Source organism: Tympanuchus pallidicinctus, unplaced genomic scaffold, assembly GCF_026119805.1.
Source record: "Tympanuchus pallidicinctus isolate F22 unplaced genomic scaffold, pur_lepc_1.0 scaffold9, whole genome shotgun sequence".
Lineage (NCBI taxonomy): Eukaryota > Metazoa > Chordata > Aves > Galliformes > Phasianidae > Tympanuchus > Tympanuchus pallidicinctus.
Window position 1 is genome coordinate 4341223 of NW_026294813.1, and position 23387 is coordinate 4364609.

The following is a 23387-nucleotide window of genomic DNA, read 5'->3' on the forward strand; positions in this document are numbered from 1 at the left end:
CCATTCCCAAATGTGTTTAAAATCTGTTTGGATGTGGTGCCCAGGGACATGATTTAACGGAGGGTTGTCAGAATTAGCGCAGTTTGGTTAGTTTGTGGTTGGGCTTGATGATCTTTAAGGTCTTTTCCAACCTGAGCAATTCTATGATTCTATCCTCCCAAGAAGCATACTCCATTATCTCTGTTTAGTTGAATTTAAAATTATTTATTTTTATTTATAAAAAAAAAAAGGAAGTTAATATTATTTTTTTAAAATAAGGCAAAACACAATTGTGCCTAAAAAAGATTTCATAAAGCATTATACAACCTAAATTACCACCAAGCCAATAACTTTCCCTCACCTAGAATCTCAACTTGTAATATTGATCTTACAAAAATACAAATTCTGATTTTCCTTTAAAAATTCAAAACACACACCATTCAAATTAGTAAGCTAGTAAGTTTTTAAAGGAAAACTGCAACTCAGTTTTGTGGCTTAAGGCATCAAAAACACTTCAAATACAGCTTACACTAAAATACCAAAAGAAAAGTAAGAGATTTCTCCCTGACAAATTGAAAAATGTTTTTCAGTATAGAAATAAAGTAATTTTAGCACCAGAGAAAACAGGAGTAACCACATTACTTTTCTTCCCCACAGTGGGAGTACACTGAGATATTTTGCTCTTAAATTATGCTAGAGACCTGGAAGAAAGCTATTCTTCAAGTAATAATCAATGCCACACTGTCTGAAGGAAAAGAAAGTATCCTGATCTACTACCTAGGCCAGAGATATACCATTTCAGTATTAATACAAACATCTTTGAATATTTTCTCATAGTAACACTACTAGGTAACTAATGAAAATTACTCAGAAGAAATTAGATACAAAAATATGATGATGCTGTATGACAAAACGTCTTTTACAGCTAAAAGTACACTCTCAAAGATACATGAGGAACAACAAGAAGTATGGAAATTAAACTGTTGTTAAGCAGGAGAAATACTGTTGCAATAAGCTCATCACCAACTAGGTGGCACTCCCACAGGCCTTGTGTGTCAAGAAAAGATGTCACCAAAAGACAAACATTAGTGTGAAACCTCCACAGTGTGTTAACCTCCATAGTGTGCTAATGCTACACTAACATCCAAAAGGGCTTGCCTTTTGCTATCCTCTTCCACCTATCAAGAATAAAACAAATTTTCATTTTCAACACATTTCAACAAATCTTTTGCTCTGTACTTTTTCCACTCCACCCACAGCACTGAATCAGGATATCACGCTAACTTTCACTTCATGACTGCTGGATTAAAAATAAGCACTAAAACTTCTCTTTAAGGTAATGTGAAGCACTCTCCAAACATTCAGAAAGTTATCTTAACAAACGCCTTTTTAATACCAACACTCCTCACAAAAAGATTCACAATATTCAAACTGCATACCAAAATTAGCACCTACCATGCACCTTGCTTACTACAGTATCTAATCCATTCACTGAATGGTACAATGCAAGTAGCAACTTCTGATAAGGTTTTTCAAAGCATTCTGAGCATTATTCTGTGCCAACTGGGAAACTAAAACAGAAGACCAAAAAAAAAAAGGAGACCCAAATTCCTTGGGGATGCACATGCATTTGTCTTTGTTGCTGTTATTTTTTTAAATCAGAAAGTTATGCCATTTTCAACAAGATGAATTAGCTCCCAAATAGATCTGTGTTACATCAGCTGAATTTCTTCCAACGGACAAATCAGCTCAGAATTCTCAGCAGCATGAAAAAATCTAGCAATGCTCTTGTAGTAGCAATGACTTGTGCCTCAGGTGCTGCACACATACTAATAAGAAAATAGTGCCTAAATAGATGGATAGCAATGAAGTTGTTGAAAACAAAACATTCACTGTCTGAGAAGGCAGGCAATACAGGCTAGAGTTTAGCAAAGTGGGGCTTGGAGAAGGACTGAGAGCAGAAGTAAGGTCAAGAGATGGAGGTGACACTGAAGACAAAAACTTCAGCAGAAGCAGAATTATATTCCAATTATACAGGTGAAAGAAGTTAGAATAAAGAGGAGTCAAGGGTTAAAGTAAGCCCACAGTTACTGACACAGTAAATAAATGAGGAAAAAAAGACTCATAAAAGAAGCATATGACATACCTGTAAACCATTTCATTCGGAGCCGTTTCATCAAAGGCATAATCAAAACGAAAAGTTTGGTTTTCTAGGTACCTTGTTAAATCCACCTTTTGTTTTGGCTCATGTACCATCACAACGTCCTTGCTAGGAATTGTTATTACATCAAGGTCTTTCATTAAAGTTTCTATAAAATAAGTGAAATACAGATTTTTTATCTACTAACACTTTTTTCCACCCCGGTGTTTACAGTTCTATAAAATCTCACATAACACAGCTACTTCTTAGTAACATCAGTGAAAATGACTGCAGTTTGGATAGCAACCTGCTAAGTAAGATTTCATTTTGGAAACCTAATCAGTGGAGAGAAATTCATGAGAAGTGTTAAAAAGTTGAGAAGAAAAAGAAAGATCAGTTATGGTTCATAGTGTATTCTATAATAATGTTTTCTATGGATTTGTGTTCTTTTACCAATGTTTATTTACTCTTCTGCATTTACTGCCATACACTGTGAGTTTTTATAAGTAACTTCTCTGGAGAAACCGGACACTGTAGCTACTAACTGGACTGCCCAGCATACAAAACAGAAATTAACATCTTTAGAAGAACCATCTTTATTTTTACATTTTGCAATTTCATTTTCTCTAAATCCAAATGTTACAGTAAGTAAACGTTTTAAAAAGTATGCTATAGTAAATTACCTTGTAAACAGAAACTGAAAATGCTAATGATGCTTTCTATCAATGGGAAAGAGCAAAAGCTATCTAGATGTGATTTCAACAGTGAGTTCCCAGGTTATAATTACTAAGCAGAAATGCAATTTATGGCTAATTATTGTGGGAGATAAGAGTCAGCAAAATATAGAGAGCCCAGTGGTCCATGATATGCATGAAAATCAAGATCCTTTGTATTCAGTCGGGATCACTAATCAGTCCTACTTGCAATTCTACATAAATTTCCTTAAGGCATGTAATTCAAAAATTAGATGTAGCTTTACACAGTCAGATAGAAATCTTTTCATCAGACAATACATTCATCAAACAGTACAATGATTACTATTTCATGACATTTCATGCCAATACAAGAATGCTTTCAAGTCATAATGTAATCAAAATTTTAACTGCATTGCAATAAAATAAAATGCAGTTATTCTTCAGTAATCACGGACAAGAAATAAACACCAGTAAAAACAAATATATGAAGGTCAATTATTTACAGAAACAGCCTTTCTACTAGAGCAGAAAAGCTGTTACTTCCTTAAGAATTGTTTGCAATTAGACATTTACCTCCCCCCCAGCTCTAACAACCTACATTCCTTGCTGACGAAAATTTGGAATACTGTCTATGAAACCCATAATGCATTTCTCAACTGCAAATATACCTCACTAAAATAAAGTATCAACCTGAAGATTTACTTCCTGCAAGGTCAATTCACAAAATGATTTGCGCTGTGAATACCTGAAGACTATAGTGATAATTTTACCTGTACAAGGCTGACAGAATGATGGGCAGACCTGATTTGAACATCTTACAGAATTCCAAAACACAGAACATGGAAAGGGAAAGGTAGTATGTTTGACGTGTTCTTCATGAAATAAGGACACAAACTTTTTTTTTCTGCTCGTCAGTGCATTGTTCACTACTATCTTTGATCTTTTCATACTCTTTATTTAAAAACAGGCATAAGAAATACTGCTTCATTAGGTCTATGAAAATTTTCTGGATACCCTTGGGTGTCCAACATATCATGGAACATCAACATTAGGCACCACCTGAATAATTCCCTCAATGCTTTATTGAAGACCACTTGAAAGAGCTTTAAAAAAAATTAAAAAATTAAAAAATTAAAAAAGCACATATAAAAATGGGCAAAAAAACACTTCCATGGAGTAGCTCACTGATGAAGAGATTACTTATAGGATAACTTAAAAGAAAAGTGATCCCAACACAATATAAGAATGCTCAAGAAATTAAAGCAGAATTAATTTCCAGACCAACTAAACACACCATAGATAACCATGTAAAAAAACCCTGCAATTTCTGTGACTACTCCCAGCTCATAAAATGGTGGCAGCTAAGTTACTTTTGTCCCTCCCTTTATCCACACTGTGACAGATCTACGAATTGTCTGTGTCAAACATTTTTTCTAGTATAACAATTTCATTTTCAGTATTTTAGATCTCTTCACTACAAAGGACACTACAATCAGAAGAAGCTTTTCAGAGAAAGAATTTTGCAAAATCTTGAAAGGTCATACCTTTTCTGTTGAGTGGTCGTTTTCGCACACAAACACATATCCTGTGCTCATCAATCTATAAAGGAAAGAATCTTTCAGTGAACTATATCTAAGTTCCAGTTACAGATTATTTTACTTCTATTTATGAATTAATCAATTTTTAAATGAAGAGACTTTTCAAAGACTGTGAGTCATATAAACAGCAAAAGCCAATTGTATCTGCAAGAAACTAGAAGGGAGAGCCATGCATCAAAAATAACCAAATTACTTGCAGATAGTGATGCTGTAGAGTACCTGGTACATACTGCACCATAGTAAGCAAATCCAGCTGTAATAGGTTGGATAAACTATTGGTGGAAATTGTTACAATCACTGACTTGGAACAAAGACCACAAAAATCTGATAATGCAGTTCAAATGCAAATCAAAGGCTCTTATCAGCTTGAAAAAAAATCAATCATCAAATATTTCAGCTATTTATAAAGTAATCAAAAATCTTCACATTCAGTGAGATTTTCCTAGGAACCTAAAAGGGTATTGTCTGTGCATCCCTTCGTATCCCAGGAAAATCTAGAAAAAACAAACACATGCTATAAAGAATACTAATACTAAGCTATTTATTTTTTTCATGTTTACAGACAAAACTACATTCATATACTGAAAATATTAAAAAGACACAGAAAAAATAAATATAAAACATTTCCACATTGCCTGGGTACTTACAGGATCAGCAGTTGTCAGTGGTCTATAATCCAAATTCCCCCTGAAATCTCTTATCATACACATAATTTCATAGTTGGGGTTTGTAGCATCAACATCCTATGAAAGTAAGCAAAAGAATTTCTTACATTTTTTTCCCCAACATTGACAAGTTTCAATACCTTCTGTATTTAATTATAAAGAAAAATAGACATTAACTGATGTAGCTAATTTACTAAACATGAAAGAAAACAGTTACAGTGTTTCTATTAATTTAGTATCTATAGTCAATCTGAGACATAAGACTATACCATGCAGAAGTGAGTAAACTATTATTCACGTTATTATGCTTCACAAAACAGTGCAGGTATTCTGGCTGCTTCAAACAGAGCTGAGTGAGTTAAAGTTTGATTCTATTACTGGTCCTGAATTAACAAATTAACAGTAATTTGGATGCACTGTCAACTTTTCCAACATGCCTGGAAGTTCTGAGAAGTAAAAGCAATCTCCAAGTTCCACAATATGCTACATCCAGATACATGGCCTCCCATCCCTAAACCTTGAACCATGAATAGCACAGCAAAAAGACACACAAGAACTTGTGCGTGGAGCCTAAGCCTTGTTCAGCCAGAACATCTAAGCTGAGAAGGCTGCAGAATTCCTTATGTACTCCTTCCTGAAAATTTTCAGTTTCAGGACATCCTACTGATGCCATACTCAGCTAGTTCTGGTCCACATGCTTTACTGAACTGTGCATGGCTCATCACACGTAAGTGAAGTAGCATAGGCACTTTCAGAAAGCACTGCACTGGTGTTTACAAGATGAAATAAAGCCAACTGATGTCTATGCATCTGTGGAACGGTCATCCCCATCCCAGACAAAACCATGGCCTGGTAATCAGAAGTTGACTATGCTTTTATGTTCTTAACCCTAAATACAGTGAACTTAAAACCAGAGTAAGTCTATATAAAATGTATTATAGCTTAAGTATTTCCTGCTATAATTCTGAAAAGGCTATTACATATTGCAGAAAAAAGGTAATTATTCTTCTAACTCCACTTAAAAGTCATACCCACTAGAAGACAGTGATTACCTAATTATCACTGTACTTCACAACAGAATGCGCGAAAGATACAGACAGATCAACAACACAATCAGATCTTCCTCAGCCAGAAGTCAAAGACTTCAGCAGAACACTGTCTTCATAGAAATAATAAAAAGAGAATCTCAGGTTTAGTACCATGTCGAAGAATTTTTAAGTTATAAAAATTACTTGTTCCTCACATATACAGTTATGTTTTCTATTTGTTTAAATGAAAGAAAATGAGAAAACATGAATTCAACATCGGTCCTTTTAGTTCAGCTTAGAAACATTATTAAAGCATGAAATAAACTAGGTGAATTACTTTCTCAGTGGTGGTACTTGTGTCAGCAGCAGATCAGTACTGCTCTTTAGAGAGACTAACACATACTCACAAGCCTGCCAACAAGATTACACTACTACTTTTGCTGAACCTTTTACACTGCCGTGACAGAAATTAATTTATTATTAGGAGATCTTTTTCCTGACAGGATTAGCAACTTCATCTCTTTCACACAAGTTTCTAAAAATTTATTCCCAACCTGCCTGCATGATGAAAAGCTAAACTTTAGAGCCATAGACTAGTTTAAAGAAGTAATAAATAAATAAATAAATAAAAATAAAAATAAATAAAAATCAAATTGAACCTCAAAAGCTTATCTGACAAAGCGTCAAAGATCAGAAAGAACAATTTGTCGTAACATTGAAATATCTCAAGCCAAAGCTTGATGGCTTTTAATCAACACATTATCCTTAAGATATAGGTATCATCAGCACTTGATTATGAAATAACATATGGGAAAACAAGTAATTGCACACAATTATTTGTGTAGGATGAAAAAGAGTGGAAAAACTGTCTAAATATTAAGTTATTGGAACAATGCAAATATGCACAATATGCAATGCAAAATAATGTATCAAATTTGTATACAGGAGAAAAAACATTTAGTTTCAGTATTACCACTGCTCATAAAAATTATGTATGAATGAAAAAAAGCATGATCTAGGCTAAGAATACTAACCTGAGCTCTTTTTTCTCTAAGTTCCTGCTGCTGTAGCCTTCTTTTTTCACGTTTCTCTTGCAATTTTTCAACCTCCTTCACACAGTTAGATTTTCTACGTGCTTGGAGAAAATGATATAATTTAAAATATTTTCAGTGTGTTGCATGAGTTTAGTAATTACACTACTACTTCAATTATATTAATTAATCAATAACCAGTACACACTTATTTATATCTACTACCTTTTCAATTAAATCATGGTTAGTACAAGATAATTACAGGAATTCACTGTCTAAAATTTATCAAATAAATGAAGGGAAATGGAACAGTAATTAAAAAAAAAAAAATTATAAGGAAAGTGATCCTTAAAAAACATTTGGACAAGTACATGTGATCTCTTGGTTCAAATTAAAAAAAAGTCTACACAAATGTAAGACAAAAACAAAAAACAACAATAAAAATCCCACAAATTCATTATGTGAAGATAAAAGATAATGAAAGATAAAAGAAAAATAAATTCCAATTATGGCAAAACTGAACTTTTGTTTAGCCACTGTGCTCTGAAAAAGCTTCATAAGGAAGCCTACAGACCATTTGTCCTTTATGAACAGCAACATAATCCAAGAGAATCTACATGTAATGTCCAGGATGAAAGAATCCTTGAGATACGGTTTACATACAAGGGGGTCCAAATTCCTTTTTTGCAGCTTGAACTGGAGATATATCTGAAACAGTACCATTCTGTTGTGAGGAAGATGACTGTTCAGGAAGCTGAGTGGGCCGTGCACGTGCAGAACCAGCCACTGCAAAAGAAAAGAACAAAGCTGATCCAGATGTTAACTAATAATGTATCAACCCAATTTTGAATTATTTTATTATGATAAGATAAAGCTAGTCCTCTTTTGACATATAATTTACCGAGAATTAGAGGGAAGTGAGATATGCACACATACATACATGGAAAGTTTGTTATTAAAGACAGTATGTAGATTTTTTTTTTTAATTCTAATGAATATAGCATCATAGAATCATCAACAGAAAAAATCCTCAGATCACCTAGTCCACCATTCACCAATATTATCCACTAACCCACGTCCTCAGTGCCATATCTACACACTTCTTGAATACTTATAGGGAATGTGATGTATAACTGTTTTGCCTAATTTCTGTAACAATCAAAGAGACGTAAGCTGACCATTTGCTTCACCTTCAACTTTTAATCTTTTTTTCTCCCTTCTATTTACCTGCTTTTCTGAGACCTTCTTACAATTCCTACTCAGTTTTTTTTCCCCTCACATGACAGGAAAATTTTTCTCTCATACACCAACACAACAAATTATGATGTACCTATGCTGCCTGTGCAAATTATTACATTTTCTATTACAAAACCTATAATGTACATAGAATGAAGAATATACTTGGAGATATATGGTCCTTTAGTTGATGTAATTTTATTTATATTACAAGAAAACGGACCCACAGTTTCACTCTTAAGAAATTAAAAAATAGTCTCACCTCACTGAACCTACAGTATTTGAAGGAGTAAAGGGATACAGGTGAAAGGCAGCCAAACACAGCTCAATTTACAAGTGGAAGAAATAAACTTCTTCGAGATCTAGTTGAAAGGGGTATGTCTACCTAAATTTCTGCATTGATTCCATATGTGATAAGAATGCCACTTTTCTAAAGACACAATGTTATCTCTTCCCAGTGAATGCAGTGTAAGTAGTGAGCATGCAAAGCCTCTCCGGTAGAGTTGAATATTTTGTTTGTTGAAAAGGTGCTTGAAGTGCTTCTGCTTCAGCTTGGCAGTTTCTTGTACATGCTAGTAATGAACTCTGCCAGAAGAGCATGAAATTGAAGGTAACAGTTTTGATTAATAGCTTAGAGATGACATTCCAAAAGCCAAAATACTGTACAACATAGAGAAAACTGTGGAAACAGATTCAAAAGGAACAGACAAAAACTCCAAGATCACTTCCAGATATGATCTACTTTACAGCATGAATGTATTCCACTAAATAAGAAAGTATGCCAAGAAAATCTTAATTACAAAAGAAAAGAACTAATCCTTAGGTACACTGCAAACAGTAAGATGCACAATACCTACTGAAATGCAAGCTGCAGAGTTACTCCACACCAAACAAGAGCACTTACTACAAATAACAATTTGTACAGATGTGAGGAGAGCCCATCAACTAAATGTCACGAATATAGGCTATATTACCTTGAAAATAATAATTGAAAAGCTATTTTCTCCTTACGACATTTCTGATTTGGTTTGCACCGCTGAAGACAAAAGGCAGTAGGCAGGAAGTGGTTTCTATTGTCCACCTGAAAAGAGTCTGAACTCTTGGAAAGATATGCAAACCCACTTAAAAAATAAGCTTAAACAGATGAAATGGAGTCAAGTTTGAATTAATGACACAAAATTAATGTTTGGAAGAGTGATCACCATCACCAGATTAAGTAAGTTATGCTTAAAACAGCCATGAAAATGAAAAAAAAAATAGGCAATAACTACTCCTTTCCATATTATGAATGTGTTGCATCTGTACTCATCTAATACTTCATTTCATCAATCCTCCTGTTGGATTTTTGTGGATTTTACAGATTTTTCACTACTAACTTAGAAAACTGAGCTAAAAACTTCAAAGAATTTTAAGCACAGTATTTGTAGTATATGGGAACAATCAAATTGAAACAAACTGATGTTTTCATTTGTAAAAGTCCATGTATCATTTAACGTAGCACATTTAATGAACTTCAAGTTTCTGCACCTTCATTTTATTCACCTTAACTTCCTCCATGCTATGTTGCTTCAACTTGCACATAAACATTGTTCATACAGCATCCATTCCTAAATATACACAGGATTAATTCTAGGAATGATACACCATGTCTTCTACATTGTCACTATTAAAGAACCTCAGAAAAGCTCCACATTAGAATATTTCCATATTGTTTGTTTCCCTGAAATGGAAAGATACAATATTTACCTCTATTATCTCTGGCAGGAGCGTCATTCTTAACAGGTGCCACAGTCCGTCGACCCTATAAAGACAGAAATCTGATATTTGACCACTTCATAATTTAAAACATAAACTGGAGCCTCACCTAGGCTTCCAGAATAACATCATCAACACAACAGAGAGGTGATTATTGTCAAATCCATCTCTGAAGAGCCTAGGATTGAGACTGCTTGAACTATACAAACTGTTTCAAAACAATCTCCTTTTATGAATCTTTTCCTTGAGCTATATCTAGCTGTAAGTATTAGTTCCTAACCCTGCCAAACGAGTTCTCAGAAAACCTCATTCACCATGGGAAAAAATGGAACATATTCAACGAGTAGATCCAAGGACAGAAGTCAGATGTAAAAATTCAAGCATAACAACATGTTTATGAGTTCTGTACTACAGTATGAATAGATTTTACCAACCTTAACTATTTTGTTTACTTTGGCTGATGGAGCAGGTAGAGGCTGTGTCTCTGTGCTAGGTTCAATATCTTCATCAGGTGCAAGATCTGGATTAAGTGAAAATATGCTCTCCAAGTCAATCTGTTTAAAATAATAGAATATTTATGAGCTCAAGAACAAATTAATCTTGTTCATTTCTGCTACATTTGAGAATAAACAAAACATACCCCATAATATATCACAAAATAAACAAAAATTCTCCTCAACAGGTCTTATAATTCTATAACTGGAAATGTCTCAATTCAAATTTGCCAAAAAAAAAAAAAAATCAGAAGTGCTAGTTGTCATATTAGTTGAAATGTACAGCTTTTAGAAAACAGATGTATTAATAACGGTGAAAAGATATTCAGAATTCAATAGTGCGATAAAATTATAACAGAAGTATCTAGCATTATTGCAAAAAATAAGAGTATTCTATGCTGCACAGTATTTTATAGCATTAAAAAAATCTTAGATATTTGAAATTTCTCAGACAGTGCAAAAGAGACAGACAAATTACAACTTCCCCAAAAATAAAAGGCAACTTCAAGCTATATTAAATATATTACCCTGTTATTTTCATCAGAATTCTTCATTCAGAATCCATTGAGACTTAGCTTCCTAAAGGCTTTGAAATAGTTTTTGTTTCTAGACTGTCATTTCCCCAGGCTGGAACTTTCAAAGATCTAATTACTGTATGGATTCTTTGTGTCCAGAAGGATGAGCTCACGTAATGAAGTCACAGAACATTCTCGTATTTTTTTGTTTTGTAGGTTTTCATCCAACTAGTAAGGTGTAATTATCTCTAAGATGCTTCTCCAAATCTCACCCTGAACAGGCTAAGCAGATTAAAAACTTCCAGGAAGGAATAACAAAATATAACTGACACAAAGAAAGACATCACTTCATAAAGCATGAAAGTCTGAAAAATTGTTGCCAAAAATAAGTTATGTAAATAAACCTTGTAGCAGTTAAGTTTCTCAATAAAACAAACAAATGCAATTCTAATCCACTTCTCCCACTAGTTTCCTGTCTGAACTGCAAGTCCTTCTCAAAAAAACTGATTTTTCTACTTGTAAAAAGGGGTTAACAACTCAGCCTTGGTAGTTGGGTTCAAAATCTATAAATAAAAAGCACTATTTGAAAGCTATGGCACTGATATCAGGAAGTGAAATTTAACACAACAGAAAACAATGTTTGCCCAAAAGCTTCCATTCAAAAGTCTGTAGCCAAAAACCATTGAATAAATGAAGTTTGGCATTTTATCTTCCTTTCCACTGCAAATTCCAAAGCAACGTTCATGGAGACTATGCATTTTTTTTAAAAACAGCGAGGTTCTAAAATAATTAAGTTTACCTCTTTGCCCTTAGTATCCCCATTTTCAATCCACTCAACAGTTACACTTTCATTATCTTCATTCAGGGATGTTACCATAGCTTGATGAATTCGGCCTAGAAAAGAAACATATGATCGCTTATTAGCAGGTGAAAAAAAAAAATCCCAGAATTTATTTGAATCCCTGCATGCTGAGAGGCAGGAAGAGAAGGGTTAAAACAGAAAGGGGCATAAGTAAAAATGATTGCTGGTCACATACTGAAAGTTGGCTGAGATTTGCTAGTAGAATGGGAGAATTAAAAAATTCAAGGAGTAGGAAACAGTGATAACTAAACAAAATACTGTTTGAAAGCCACACCACTTAAAATTTTTTTTCTATGATAAGTTTTGTTAAGATTTCCAACAAAACAGCACAGAATTTACTGTGATGCACTCCACAAAAAAATTCTGCCTCCTTTCTAGGTTGATACAAGATTAAACATGCTGACATAGCAGTAAAATGCTGTAAGATTATATTCTGACATCCATCCAATCAGTCTGTAATTCAGCTAAAATTAAGTTGCTCACAACAATAATAGGAACCAATACAGTACCACCAATATAACTTACATGGTAAAAGATCTCAAGCCGATAAGACCCCACAAAGAAGAATAAAAAGTTAGGTTTCAGTTGATAAAGATTTTCCTTCTTAGCATGTATATATATATTTTTCTTTTAAAGTTATTTTTTTAAAACTAATTTCTGTCATACTTTATCCTTTCTTCTAGATATGGTAGCAAGGAGTAATTGCAAAAGCAGAGGAGCCATGCACTGACACAAAACGATCAAGATCCAAGTGTCACATTGATTTCATATCCACGCTTTGCCCTAAAAATACCAAGAACTGAGCTTTCTAAAGAACGAAAACCCAGTGCGACTGCTTCTCTGATACCCTTCTTTAACAAGCCCCTGCACAAAAAAGCAAGCCCTTACTCTGCTGAATTGAAAAGGAAATGCAAATGATTGAGTAAAAAACAAATTCTAAATATTACTTCCCAAAAGAAAAAAAAAAGAATTAATGCAAAACTGTTAAAGCTTTACACAACCAGCAAGATACATCTTAAACCTTCCACAAATTCCCTCAAAACTGTACAATTTTAAATTATTTATGGCTTATAGCCTATGCACTCCTACATCTGGTGAACACCACAGATGCCTTTATTAGGCCATGTTCAGCTTGGTTGAAGACCATACATCTACACAGCCTCTCAATCAATTATCCAAGGCCAACAGCAGCCTAGTAATTCTCACAAAAACAGCTCACACTGCCCACATCCTCACACCGTAGCAACTTGTGCGCACCACCCACTGTTTCAATAGCATACCTGCCTGTCACAGTCAAACGATGGCTTCAGTGACCTACTGTCCACATCCAATCATAAGCCAGCCTCCAAACGCCACATGAGGCTTCCACTGTTAAATATGAAACCCACCTTGGCCCTTGGAAGCTATCTGTCACTGCTTAGGTCTCTTCCACTTCACATATTCTTGATAAATTGACCGTTAATAACTTGGACTGATTACTGTCTACTGGGTAAAGAATAGGTTGGGAAGCCAGTCTTAAAGAGCCTAAGTGAAAAGAGTTAAATCCAGTTGGCAGGCCGTCCGTGTTGTTTCCTAGGACTCAGTACTAGGTCCAGTTCTGTTTAATGTTTCTGTCAATGACTTGATGGAGGATAGAAAGAACCCTCAGTAAGTCTGCAGACAATGTCAAGCTGGGCACATGTTTTCATGTGCTGGAGTATAGGAAGGAGCTGATTAGGCAGCACCAAGGCTGCACCCAGCTATATGGTATATATGGCTATACAGCATTCAACTAGGGTAAAAGCCAGGCACTACTCTCGGGTGGTAACAGCCCCATGCAGTGATGCAGGCTTGGGGAAGACCAGTTGGAAAGTTGCCCAGCAGAAAATGATGGGCATGACAGACAACAATCATCTCAACACAAGCCAGCTGAGTGCCAAGGTAGCCAAGAGAGCAATGCTTTCCTAAACTGCATCAGAAATTATATGGCCAGCAGGTCTAGGGATGTGATTGTCCCTCTGTACTCAGCCTGGTGTGACAGAACACACCAGAAGTGCTGTAGTCAGTTTTGGGCCCCCCGCTACAAATAGAATATGGAGGTGCTGGGACTCACTCAGAGAAAAGTAACAAATCTGCTGAAAGAACTGGAAAACAAAACCTACAAGAGGCAGCTGAGGGAACTGGGGTTGTCTTTTCTGGAGAAAAGGAGGGGAGACCTCATTGCTCTCTGCAACTCCGAGAAACAAGACTGCAGTGAGTTGAACTCCAGATTTTTTTCTGAAGTGAAAAGTGATATCACACAAGGAAGTGGTCTCAAGTTGCAGCAGAGGTGGCTGAGATTGGATACTGGGAAGATTTTCTTCATGGAAACGGTAGCTAAGCACCAGAACAGGCTGCTTAGGGAAGCAGTAGAGTCTTCATCCCTGGCGAAGACTAAGAGACCTGTAGATGCGGCACTAAGGACACATTTTAGTAATGGGACTTCATGGGTCAGGTTAACAGTTGAAGGTCTTTGTCAACATAAACAATTCTGTAGTTCTCCTTTACTAAAACTCCCAGCCCCCAAACTCACCCATGTTTTCTCTCCATATGTTGCTTAAAATTCTGGTTTAGCTATCTCAGACATCATTTGGTAGTCTTTTAAAGCAAGTTTTTTTTTATACATTCTAAGTCTTTTAGGGACCACTGAGGGAAAGAAAGGAAGAAAAATCTTAAACGGTATCTCAAGTTATCTCACCTAATAGCACAAGTAACAGACGTATGTTTTTAGCACTTCTTTTGTTGTAAAGGCTGCCTAATCAATTCACAGCCAGGTATACCTAGGCAAAAAAGAAATACTGCAAGTGTCAGGAAGGTACCAGCAGATCTCTGCAGTCTGATGTAGCATTCAGAGGGATGGACTGAATACAACTCAGACAAAAGCAAAGCAAATGGAGGGATGCATGCAGCAGCTGGCACTCCAGGCAGCAGTGCTTTCACATTTGCAGCATTTACCTCACAGTGAACGTTACATTACATAACCACTTTTAAACTCTGCACTTGTACTTGCCCCAAGCATAAGATTCAATTCTCCACTTAAGGATGTTGAGTAGTAGTTGATTTATTATTAAAAAAAAAAAAAAAAAAGTCTCCCTCTTTGGCTCCTTTCCTTTGCTAGTTTTCATGTCTCTGAACCATATATAATTTATTTATTATTTAACAAACACTGCTGTTTGTGATTCTTGAGCAGCACTCCCATGCATGTCCCAGCAGCACTCACATGCACACGAAGGCAAGGTCTAGATTCTCACATGGCAATACTGGTAGTTTAAGTTGCTCACAGAGAGGAAGTAAATAGTAACACTCTCACTGCCATGTTTACACCATGCTCATTCAGCACAACAAGCAGTATGCATGAAGAGCACAGTCTTCACTTTCCTCTGTGCATATCAGCATGGATTTTGCAAAAGCAGGCACATGAGCAGGAACCACAGCCATGCCGTCCTTGTCACACACTGATGTTTCTCCTTTTTTCAACACCCAAACAATGTTGTGCAAGTACATCTTGCCCTCAGGACCACGTCCTAATTCTGCTGGTGACCGTGCTGAAGCACACTCACTCAGCAGAAAAGTCCTGCACTTCTTTGTAAATTCTCTGCAGATGAAAATTTCTGTGCAAATTTTCTTTGTGCAGCATTCTCAGTATACTTGTCTGTTAATTTTTCTGCAGCTAGTAAATAACAGTTAGTGACTTAATTTTCTTCAAGAACACTCTGTTGTAGAACTGTTTTAATGAGTTCTCTGATTTGCCAGTAAAATAGAAATACAGCCCACTTCTTTTCCTGCAGTGCGGGAACAAACAGCTTACTGCAAGGACACAGAAAACTTTTCATCAGCAAGGGAAATGGCAAGACCTAACAAGTTTAAATAAATATAATTTTTTTTTCTTAAGGGAAGGCCCAGCTGTCAAAGGAAAACTGATTTGTGAAAGATATAAAGTTAGTGAAACATATAGCATAAAATATTACAATATTCATTAGCATGTCACCAGGTTTTATACATTTTGTTCACAGCTGAAACCTGTGACACTGCATTAATCACAAAGATATCACATTGCCCATTCCCTGTCTGATTATTTTCAATACAGAATAAATAACAATTAATCTTTTTTAAAGGTTTAATCGTTGCCATAGCAAGTGAAAAGAGATCAAAGTAGGCTGATGAATGAATAGAAAATACTAAATCCTCTCACAAGCACAATAAGCCAACATGCCATAACAAAAGAATCACAATAACTCTTCCATCTCTATGCCAGACTTCATCCACTCCCTGGCCAAGACAGTCAGGACTGAACTAAAATAAAACAAAAAATAAAACAAACAAAAATGTTATGTCCAACTTCCAAATATTCTTGGCTTAAACAGAAAATGTATATACTACAATGTTTAAACTGGCATTGTACCCATACAATTTGTTCCCTGAGATTCTTTATATGTTATTAAAAGTTCACATGTTACTGAACCGCCACAAAGCACATTTACATCTTTACAATTGCCTCTTGCTCTCTGCAAACAGTATTCCTTTATATTTTTCTAGTACACAGCTGAATACAGCAGCTGTGAAATTCAGGAATGCAAGCAACTAATTAGGCTGGCATAAACCTTGCCAAGCATGTAAAGCAAGACCAGGCTGCAAATGCTAAGAGTACAGGAGCCAAATCAATCTGCAGTATATGGCTGAAGACATCATCTCCCATTTTTGGTGTATTTTCTACAGCTGATATGAAAATCTGAAATGTAAACATGTTCGTGCAAACATGAATGCATGTTATGATTAACCAAAAAGCACATGATTTTATATATATATATATGTTCGCAGACATCTCAAAAACAAAAGAAGAAAGTCCAGGGACAGAGGTGATGCACTGATTCTTCACCTGATTTCCAGTTCCTCTACACATGTGTTTGGCAGATCATGACTTAGATAGGTACAGTCTTCACTGGGTAAAAAAAACTGGCTGCATGGCCAGGACATCCAGAGTGGTGGTGGTTTAAATTAAATCCAGCTGGCAATAGGTCATCACTGGTGTTCCTCAGAGATCAGTACTGAGGCCAACACTGCTACCATCTATATTGACGATCCATATGGACACATTTGAGAAAATTCTTGGCAAGTTTGCAGATGACACTGAGCTGTGATGAAGTGTTGATCAGCTTTTGAGAGTAGAAAGGCCATTCAAAGGGATCTGGACAGGCTCAATCACTTGGGCTGAGGTCAACTGTATGAGCTTCAACAGGACTAATTGCCAAGTCCTGCACCTTGGCCACAACAGCCTTTTCGATAGTCATGGCTATAGAGTGGTTGCCAAGCTGCAAGAAGGAAAAGGATCCGAGAGTGCTGCTCAACACTAGCCTGAACATGAGCCAGCAGTGTACCCAGGTGGCCAATAAGGCCAATGGCATCCTGGCTTGTATCAAAAATAGTGTAATTCGCAGGACCACAGAGGTAATTGTCACCTTGTACTCAGCACTGGTGCGTCCCTAACTCAACTACCATGCTCAATTTCGGGTCCCTCACTACAGCAAAGACATGGAGGCCCTGGAGCATGCCCAGAGAAGGGCAGCAAAGCTGTTGAGGGGTTTGGTGCATAGATCTTGTGATGAATGGCTGAGGGAGACGGGATTACTTAGTCAGGAGAGAAGAGCTCAGGGGAGACTTGATTGCTCTCCACAATTATCTGAAAGGAGGTTGTGGTGAGGTAGGAGTTAGCCTCTTCTCCCAGATAACTAGTGATAGATGAGAGGGAATGGTCCTAAGTTTTACCAAGGAGATTTAGGTTGGATGTGAGGGAAAATTTCTTCTATGAAAGAGTGGTAATGCATTCAAACAGGCTGCCCAGGGATGTGGTGGAGTCACATCGCCAGAAGTGTTCAAGAAAAAGGCATCTGTGGCACTGAGGGACATGGTTTAATGGCCATGGTGGTGATGGATTGACAGCTGGATGAGATAGTCCTAGAGATCTTCTCCAAATGTTAATGATTCTGTGATTAGAATTCACACCACAGGCAGAACATTTTTGTGGGACACAGTTACACCGCTACTGAATTCAAAACCGATAAGTTATTTGAAAAGGGTGTTGTTTGTGTAAATAAGTTGTGTCAGACTGTAAAGCCAGAGCACACAGAAAACAACACTGCAAAAGTAAGACTAAACATATACGGAGCCACAAAACACACATTACAATATCCTCACCCTTATCAATGCAAGTGAAAAACATCAACTCCCCAGTCAGAAGAAGTAAAGAGAGCAAAAACTATCTGCAGAAATAACAAAATATTCATATTGTAATAGTCACCGATGCAGAAAAATGTTTTAGGTAAATCGAACATTTTAACAAATACTCATTATAGGTAGCAATACCAGCTATTGCTTCGTAGCAAACCCCAAGCTATATTTAGATCTTTACCTCTGAGAAAACTCAGCATTTTCCATTTGAGAAAACTCAGCATTTTCCATCTGCAAAACCTTCTGAAACTGCCACAACTCTGAAGTTGTGATCAATTACAATACTAAATTCATACTCTTTTTGTATTTCTGTTACTTTTCAGAAACTCAAGTTACCAGCTGTAAACATGAGCTGGCATTTTCAAAATTATATTTTCTAAATTAAATGCCTGCGCTAAAGCATTGGCCAGCACATAAACAGTTCTTTGCTTTCTTAAGTAACTTAAGAAATAAGGCTGGAGAAAGGCCACAGCCTTCCCTACCCTCCCAAATAATTAGAGTGAAGTGGCCTAAAATGGAACTGCGTTTGTACTTCTTATGCAGAAGTTTAGAAAGCTTTAGAAATCTTAGGAGATCTAAAAGTTACAACTAAGTACATGCTCTCAATCAGGCTACAGAAAGGAAAACTTCATGATTTCTAGAGATTTCTCATTCCTTCCTCCCAAAACAGCAGCAAGACTTTAAACACCCTACCATTATAGAACAATTGTTTAAGATTTGTCAGCTCAAAAAACAGGCAATTATTACTAGCTTGCTCAGGCTATGATCATGTCAAGAGATCCAATGCTCTGGAAAGGAAACTCAGAGCTTACGTTACATCCTCTGTAACTGCCACTTTTTGGAAACACAAATGTGTTACATTAGCTCAGACAGTGATCGGGTCAGCTAAGTGAAGTTTTTTATGTGCATCAGTGGTAAGTGATATAGTGAATAGTTTAATACAAAGGTACAGTACAACTTAATGACCACTGCTACACATCACTTCTGGGACTATTGTGACCATTTGTGAAACAGCCGTGATTTTCCTAATCATATTCACAAAAGACTAACACGATGTTATCACACAGACATCTGGACGTGTTTTACTGACACTCTCTGCCACTTGATATTCAAAAATTAAAATTGCCAGAAACAGAATTTCTTTCACTCTTTTTTAAAGAGAATATACATCCAAGTTATATACAAAACACATTTATTGTATGTTCAGATGTGAAGTTGTGAATCAAGAAGCAGTGCATACAGCTTTATTGTAATCTAGAAAGCTCTCACTTGTGCTGTAGGCTCCAGTGCAGAGAATTTTGGTGGAAGGACTTTGCTGCTTAGAGAACTCTGAGAGGAAAAAAAAACAATAATTCTTTGCGTAGCAGTATCTATTGAAATCTTCCAGGAAAAATTCTAAGGAAGAATAGAATTCCAATTGGGATGTCTCCAGTGATATCAACTGTGGTAGAGTACCTGTTAGTTTTGTCAGGGCTTACCATGTCTCTCCCTGCACTAGAAGGTCATGGATCTTACTGACAATTCTCAGACAGATGAGGAGGAAAAATTAAAAAAAAAAACAAAAACGAAAAACACAAAGCTCACATGTCACTGAACTTTAGCTTCAAAATACAAAGAGCACAACAAAACACAAGCACTTTTCAGTCCTCCTTGTATTCAAGATCAATAACTCCTTCCATTCCTACCAATTCAACCGCAGTTCTACTTTCTCAGTCTAGCTGAGTTTGTTAATTGCTTTCATTACCACACCTCCTCCAAAAGCATTTCCAAGGGCTGCGTCTTTCAACTGTCCTCTCAACTTCGTGTTACTCCAATAGTTCTTTCTTCTTCAGTCTTTCCATTCTGCAATTCACTATTGTTTTGTCTGCTTCCACAATGATCTCTAAGATTTCCCTTTACATTTAAAGCAAGTTTGTGGCTTCACCAGTCAGCAAAGCATTGTATTTTTCATTTCTCCTCAATACAGGTCCAGGTCAGGTGTGGAGTCAACACTCTTGTAGGTTCATTTCAAAGTACACTATTTCATATTAGTGAACTTCTCATATCCTGCTTTTATTTACTTTCAGAAGCTTTCATTGCCAGTGAAATCAATGGCTGTCATGACATTAGCTTTACAAAAGACTGAAAAAGGAACTCACTGCTGTAGAACTTGGAAGCTATAGCTCCATATTGCTTCCATATGTGTCAGCGTCAGGAGTCAGAAGACTTGTTCCTCACGCTGCTTGATTCATTAAGAAGCATCACATCACAACAGCTAACAGATGCACTCATATCTAGATATTTATCAAGCAGTTATTTCTACTGTACCATGCCAGTCAACCTATTACTTTAGAGAACAGCCAAGTTTACCATATAACTTACATATAACTTGGAAGGAAGCACCAGTCCAATCAAATCTAATGCATATTATCATAACTCCTATATAAAACCCTTTAATAAGAAGAACACATGTCACTTTTACAATATTAGGCCATTGCCTCTGTTATTCATCCCAGAAAGTTGGACTAACACCTCACTGTCAACATACATAAACTTTTTTCTAGATTACACATGGTCACAGCCATTTACTACTCTTTCTTTCATAACTAGTATATAGACACCTGTACTGGAATAGCATAAAAGACACCTGTATTTGTTTCAATCTAAGTATCTCCTTTTTCAACACTGGCAACTGAGATGATGTGCAACAGCCGACATACAACTCCACATTGCCAAATTATACGCACTGCCAAATTACAGCAATTCTGAAATTCCATTCGCTTCTTTGCCACTTCACACTGGTGGTCCACAGTTGTTTGTTGATTAACTAGATCCTGCTGTTTTTGAACTCCTACTTCATAGTAAACATATGATTACTTTGTGCCATTATGTTCTAGCCCAGTTTATTTCATACTTCATATTGTTCCCACAACATAAATCTCCACAGAGTTGATGCTTTCACTCTAGCATAGTAATGAAGTTTTCCAAGAACAATGTTACTTTTTGTGTTATAACTAGGAATGAACAACTACAATGGATGGAAGAAAAACCAGCCAGCCAGTTCCAAAACAGACCCCAGAAGGTACCCTGCTAAATAGAAATCATTAAGTTCACCATCAACACCTTTCTTAAACACACTACACCTTTAGTACTAAACTTTCTCTTAATCATTTTTAAATGATTTTCCAAATGACCTTACAAAACATTCTACTGAAATTCAGAAGAAAATGATAGACAAGCTTCAATCTTGATATGAACTGAAATGCTTGTATAGGTACACTTCAGTAGTCTGTGCAGCATGCCTAAGGACCCTACACCTACTTAATTTTTTACGGCAGTTCACTCTGACCTGTACAAAAATAGAGAAAATACTGCACTGTAGCCTCTCACTAAAATGCTTTTAGAAAATGAGCATATGCCAGTTGTCCTGGGATATTCAAGAAAAGATGGAAGTTTGATGCCTACTAAAACACAGAAGGGCTCTTCAGGCAACAGTAGCTAAAATGATTCAGTTCAGGTCCTTTCTCAGCCAATGTGTCATCCTGGGAAGCCAGAGAAGGTGACACTTTCCTTTATAATACAGATATTCTAAAAACCTTGGCTAAAAACTTGTGTATTATCCTCCAACCTGACTCCAAATTATGTTAGGCCTGAGGTATTACCATTTGGAAAGACAGATTTTTGGGTAGTCAGACGCCACAATAGTGAGGAATTAAAAAAATAAAAAATAAAAAATAAACCACTGCACAAAAAAGGTGGCAGAGAGCTTCAAAACAGAAGTAGGCATCAAGAGAAAAATCTAATTTGGGGGGTAAACAGTGCTGAAACCATTACTAGAAGTTGTAACTCAAGTAAAAAATCCCCTCAGATATTAGTTAACAGTTTTCTAAAATCACTGATTCAATAGGTAGCTCCAACAACCAAAGCCAGTAAGACAGACCATCTTCAAGAACCTAGACAGTAAAACAAAGTGTCACTATGAAATTACAATAAATCCTTGCTGTCTCCACATTTTAACTACTGTTTGCATTAATCTTCACAACTCAAAAAAAATCACGCAGCAGAATTAGAGAGAGATAAAAAGATGAAGAGAACAAAGAAAGCAGAAGTCAAAGCACCTGAGGCCACTCACCTGTGAGGAAAAGGCCACAAGTAGATTTGGTTAAGCTTTATGACCAGAAAAGATAAAATAAGTGCAAATAGTTACTCGCCAAATCACAGACTCACCAAACACTAGAATTAGGAGCACTCTATTCAAATTTCAGGCAGATGACAGCAGTAACGCATTTGTGAATTTGTGAAAAAGCAGTGAATTTCCAGATCTCGCTTCCACAAGAGATTCATGAGTCAGGCAGTATAAATTCCTTCAGAAGGGTATTCAATAAGCCCACTAACAGTAGGTCCATAAGCAAGCATTTAGCAAGACTGTGCAGAACTGGACTTTCTAACATACTAAATATAAAACTCTTGATACAAGGGAAAGATGATCAGAGGGCTGGAGCATCTCCAATACAAAGACAGGCTGAGGGAACTGGGCTTGTTCAGCCTGGAGAAGAGATTGCTGCAAGGAGACCTCATTGCAACCTTCCAATATTTAAAAGGAGATTATAAACAGCAATGGAATCAACTTTTTACAAGGATAGACGGCGACAGGACTAGGGGGAATGGTTCTGAACTCAAGGTTGGATGATAGGGATAATGTTTTAATGAGAGTGGTGAGAAGATCTGTCTCAAACAGGCTACCTAGAAAGGCTGTGGACACTACATCCCTGGAGGCGTTCAAGGCCGGGTTGGATGGAGCCCTTGGCAACCAGGTCTAGTACCAGACCTGGAGCTTATTGGCCAGGCCTGTGGCAGGGGGTTGGAACTGGCTGATCTTTTGCATCCTTTCAATCCAAGCCATTCTATGAATCTATGAAAGACAAAGGTACCATAGTGCAGTCAGTGGCAATACTGGCCTGATTTTCATGAATAACCTCACCTGCTGCCAGCATGCTAGATGAACCATCAGTGTGCTCCACTGGGACATTTGTTACAACACCAATTAGCTTAGTTAAAGGTGAGAAACAACGTTCCAAAAAGACAGAAACATTTAATGAGCTTCTAAAAAAAGAAACAAACGTCCAACTCTCCAATTTCACTAAAGCGTTGTTTAGAAGAAAAGTTA

The 23387-nt window shown here is 36.5% G+C and overlaps 1 protein-coding gene across 4 annotated transcripts in view; it reads right to left on the minus strand.

Annotated features, from left to right (window-relative positions):
• KIF2A (kinesin family member 2A) overlaps positions 1-23387 on the minus strand; it is a 53171-nt gene that overhangs the window by 20310 nt on the left and 9474 nt on the right. For 2 of the 4 annotated variants that reach the window (XM_052670431.1, XM_052670433.1), the window contains exons 2-9: positions 11936-12030; positions 10562-10681; positions 10119-10173; positions 7857-7922; positions 7140-7240; positions 5060-5155; positions 4359-4413; positions 2126-2288 (exon numbers count right to left, since the gene is read on the minus strand). In XM_052670431.1, the coding sequence (XP_052526391.1) occupies positions 2126-2288; positions 4359-4413; positions 5060-5155; positions 7140-7240; positions 7857-7922; positions 10119-10173; positions 10562-10681; positions 11936-12030 (751 nt within the window). Of the gene's footprint in view, positions 1-2125; positions 2289-4358; positions 4414-5059; positions 5156-7139; positions 7241-7799; positions 7923-10118; positions 10174-10561; positions 10682-11935; positions 12031-23387 lie in introns of all 4 variants that reach the window. The other 2 variants (XM_052670430.1, XM_052670432.1) reach the window with 1 other exon arrangement.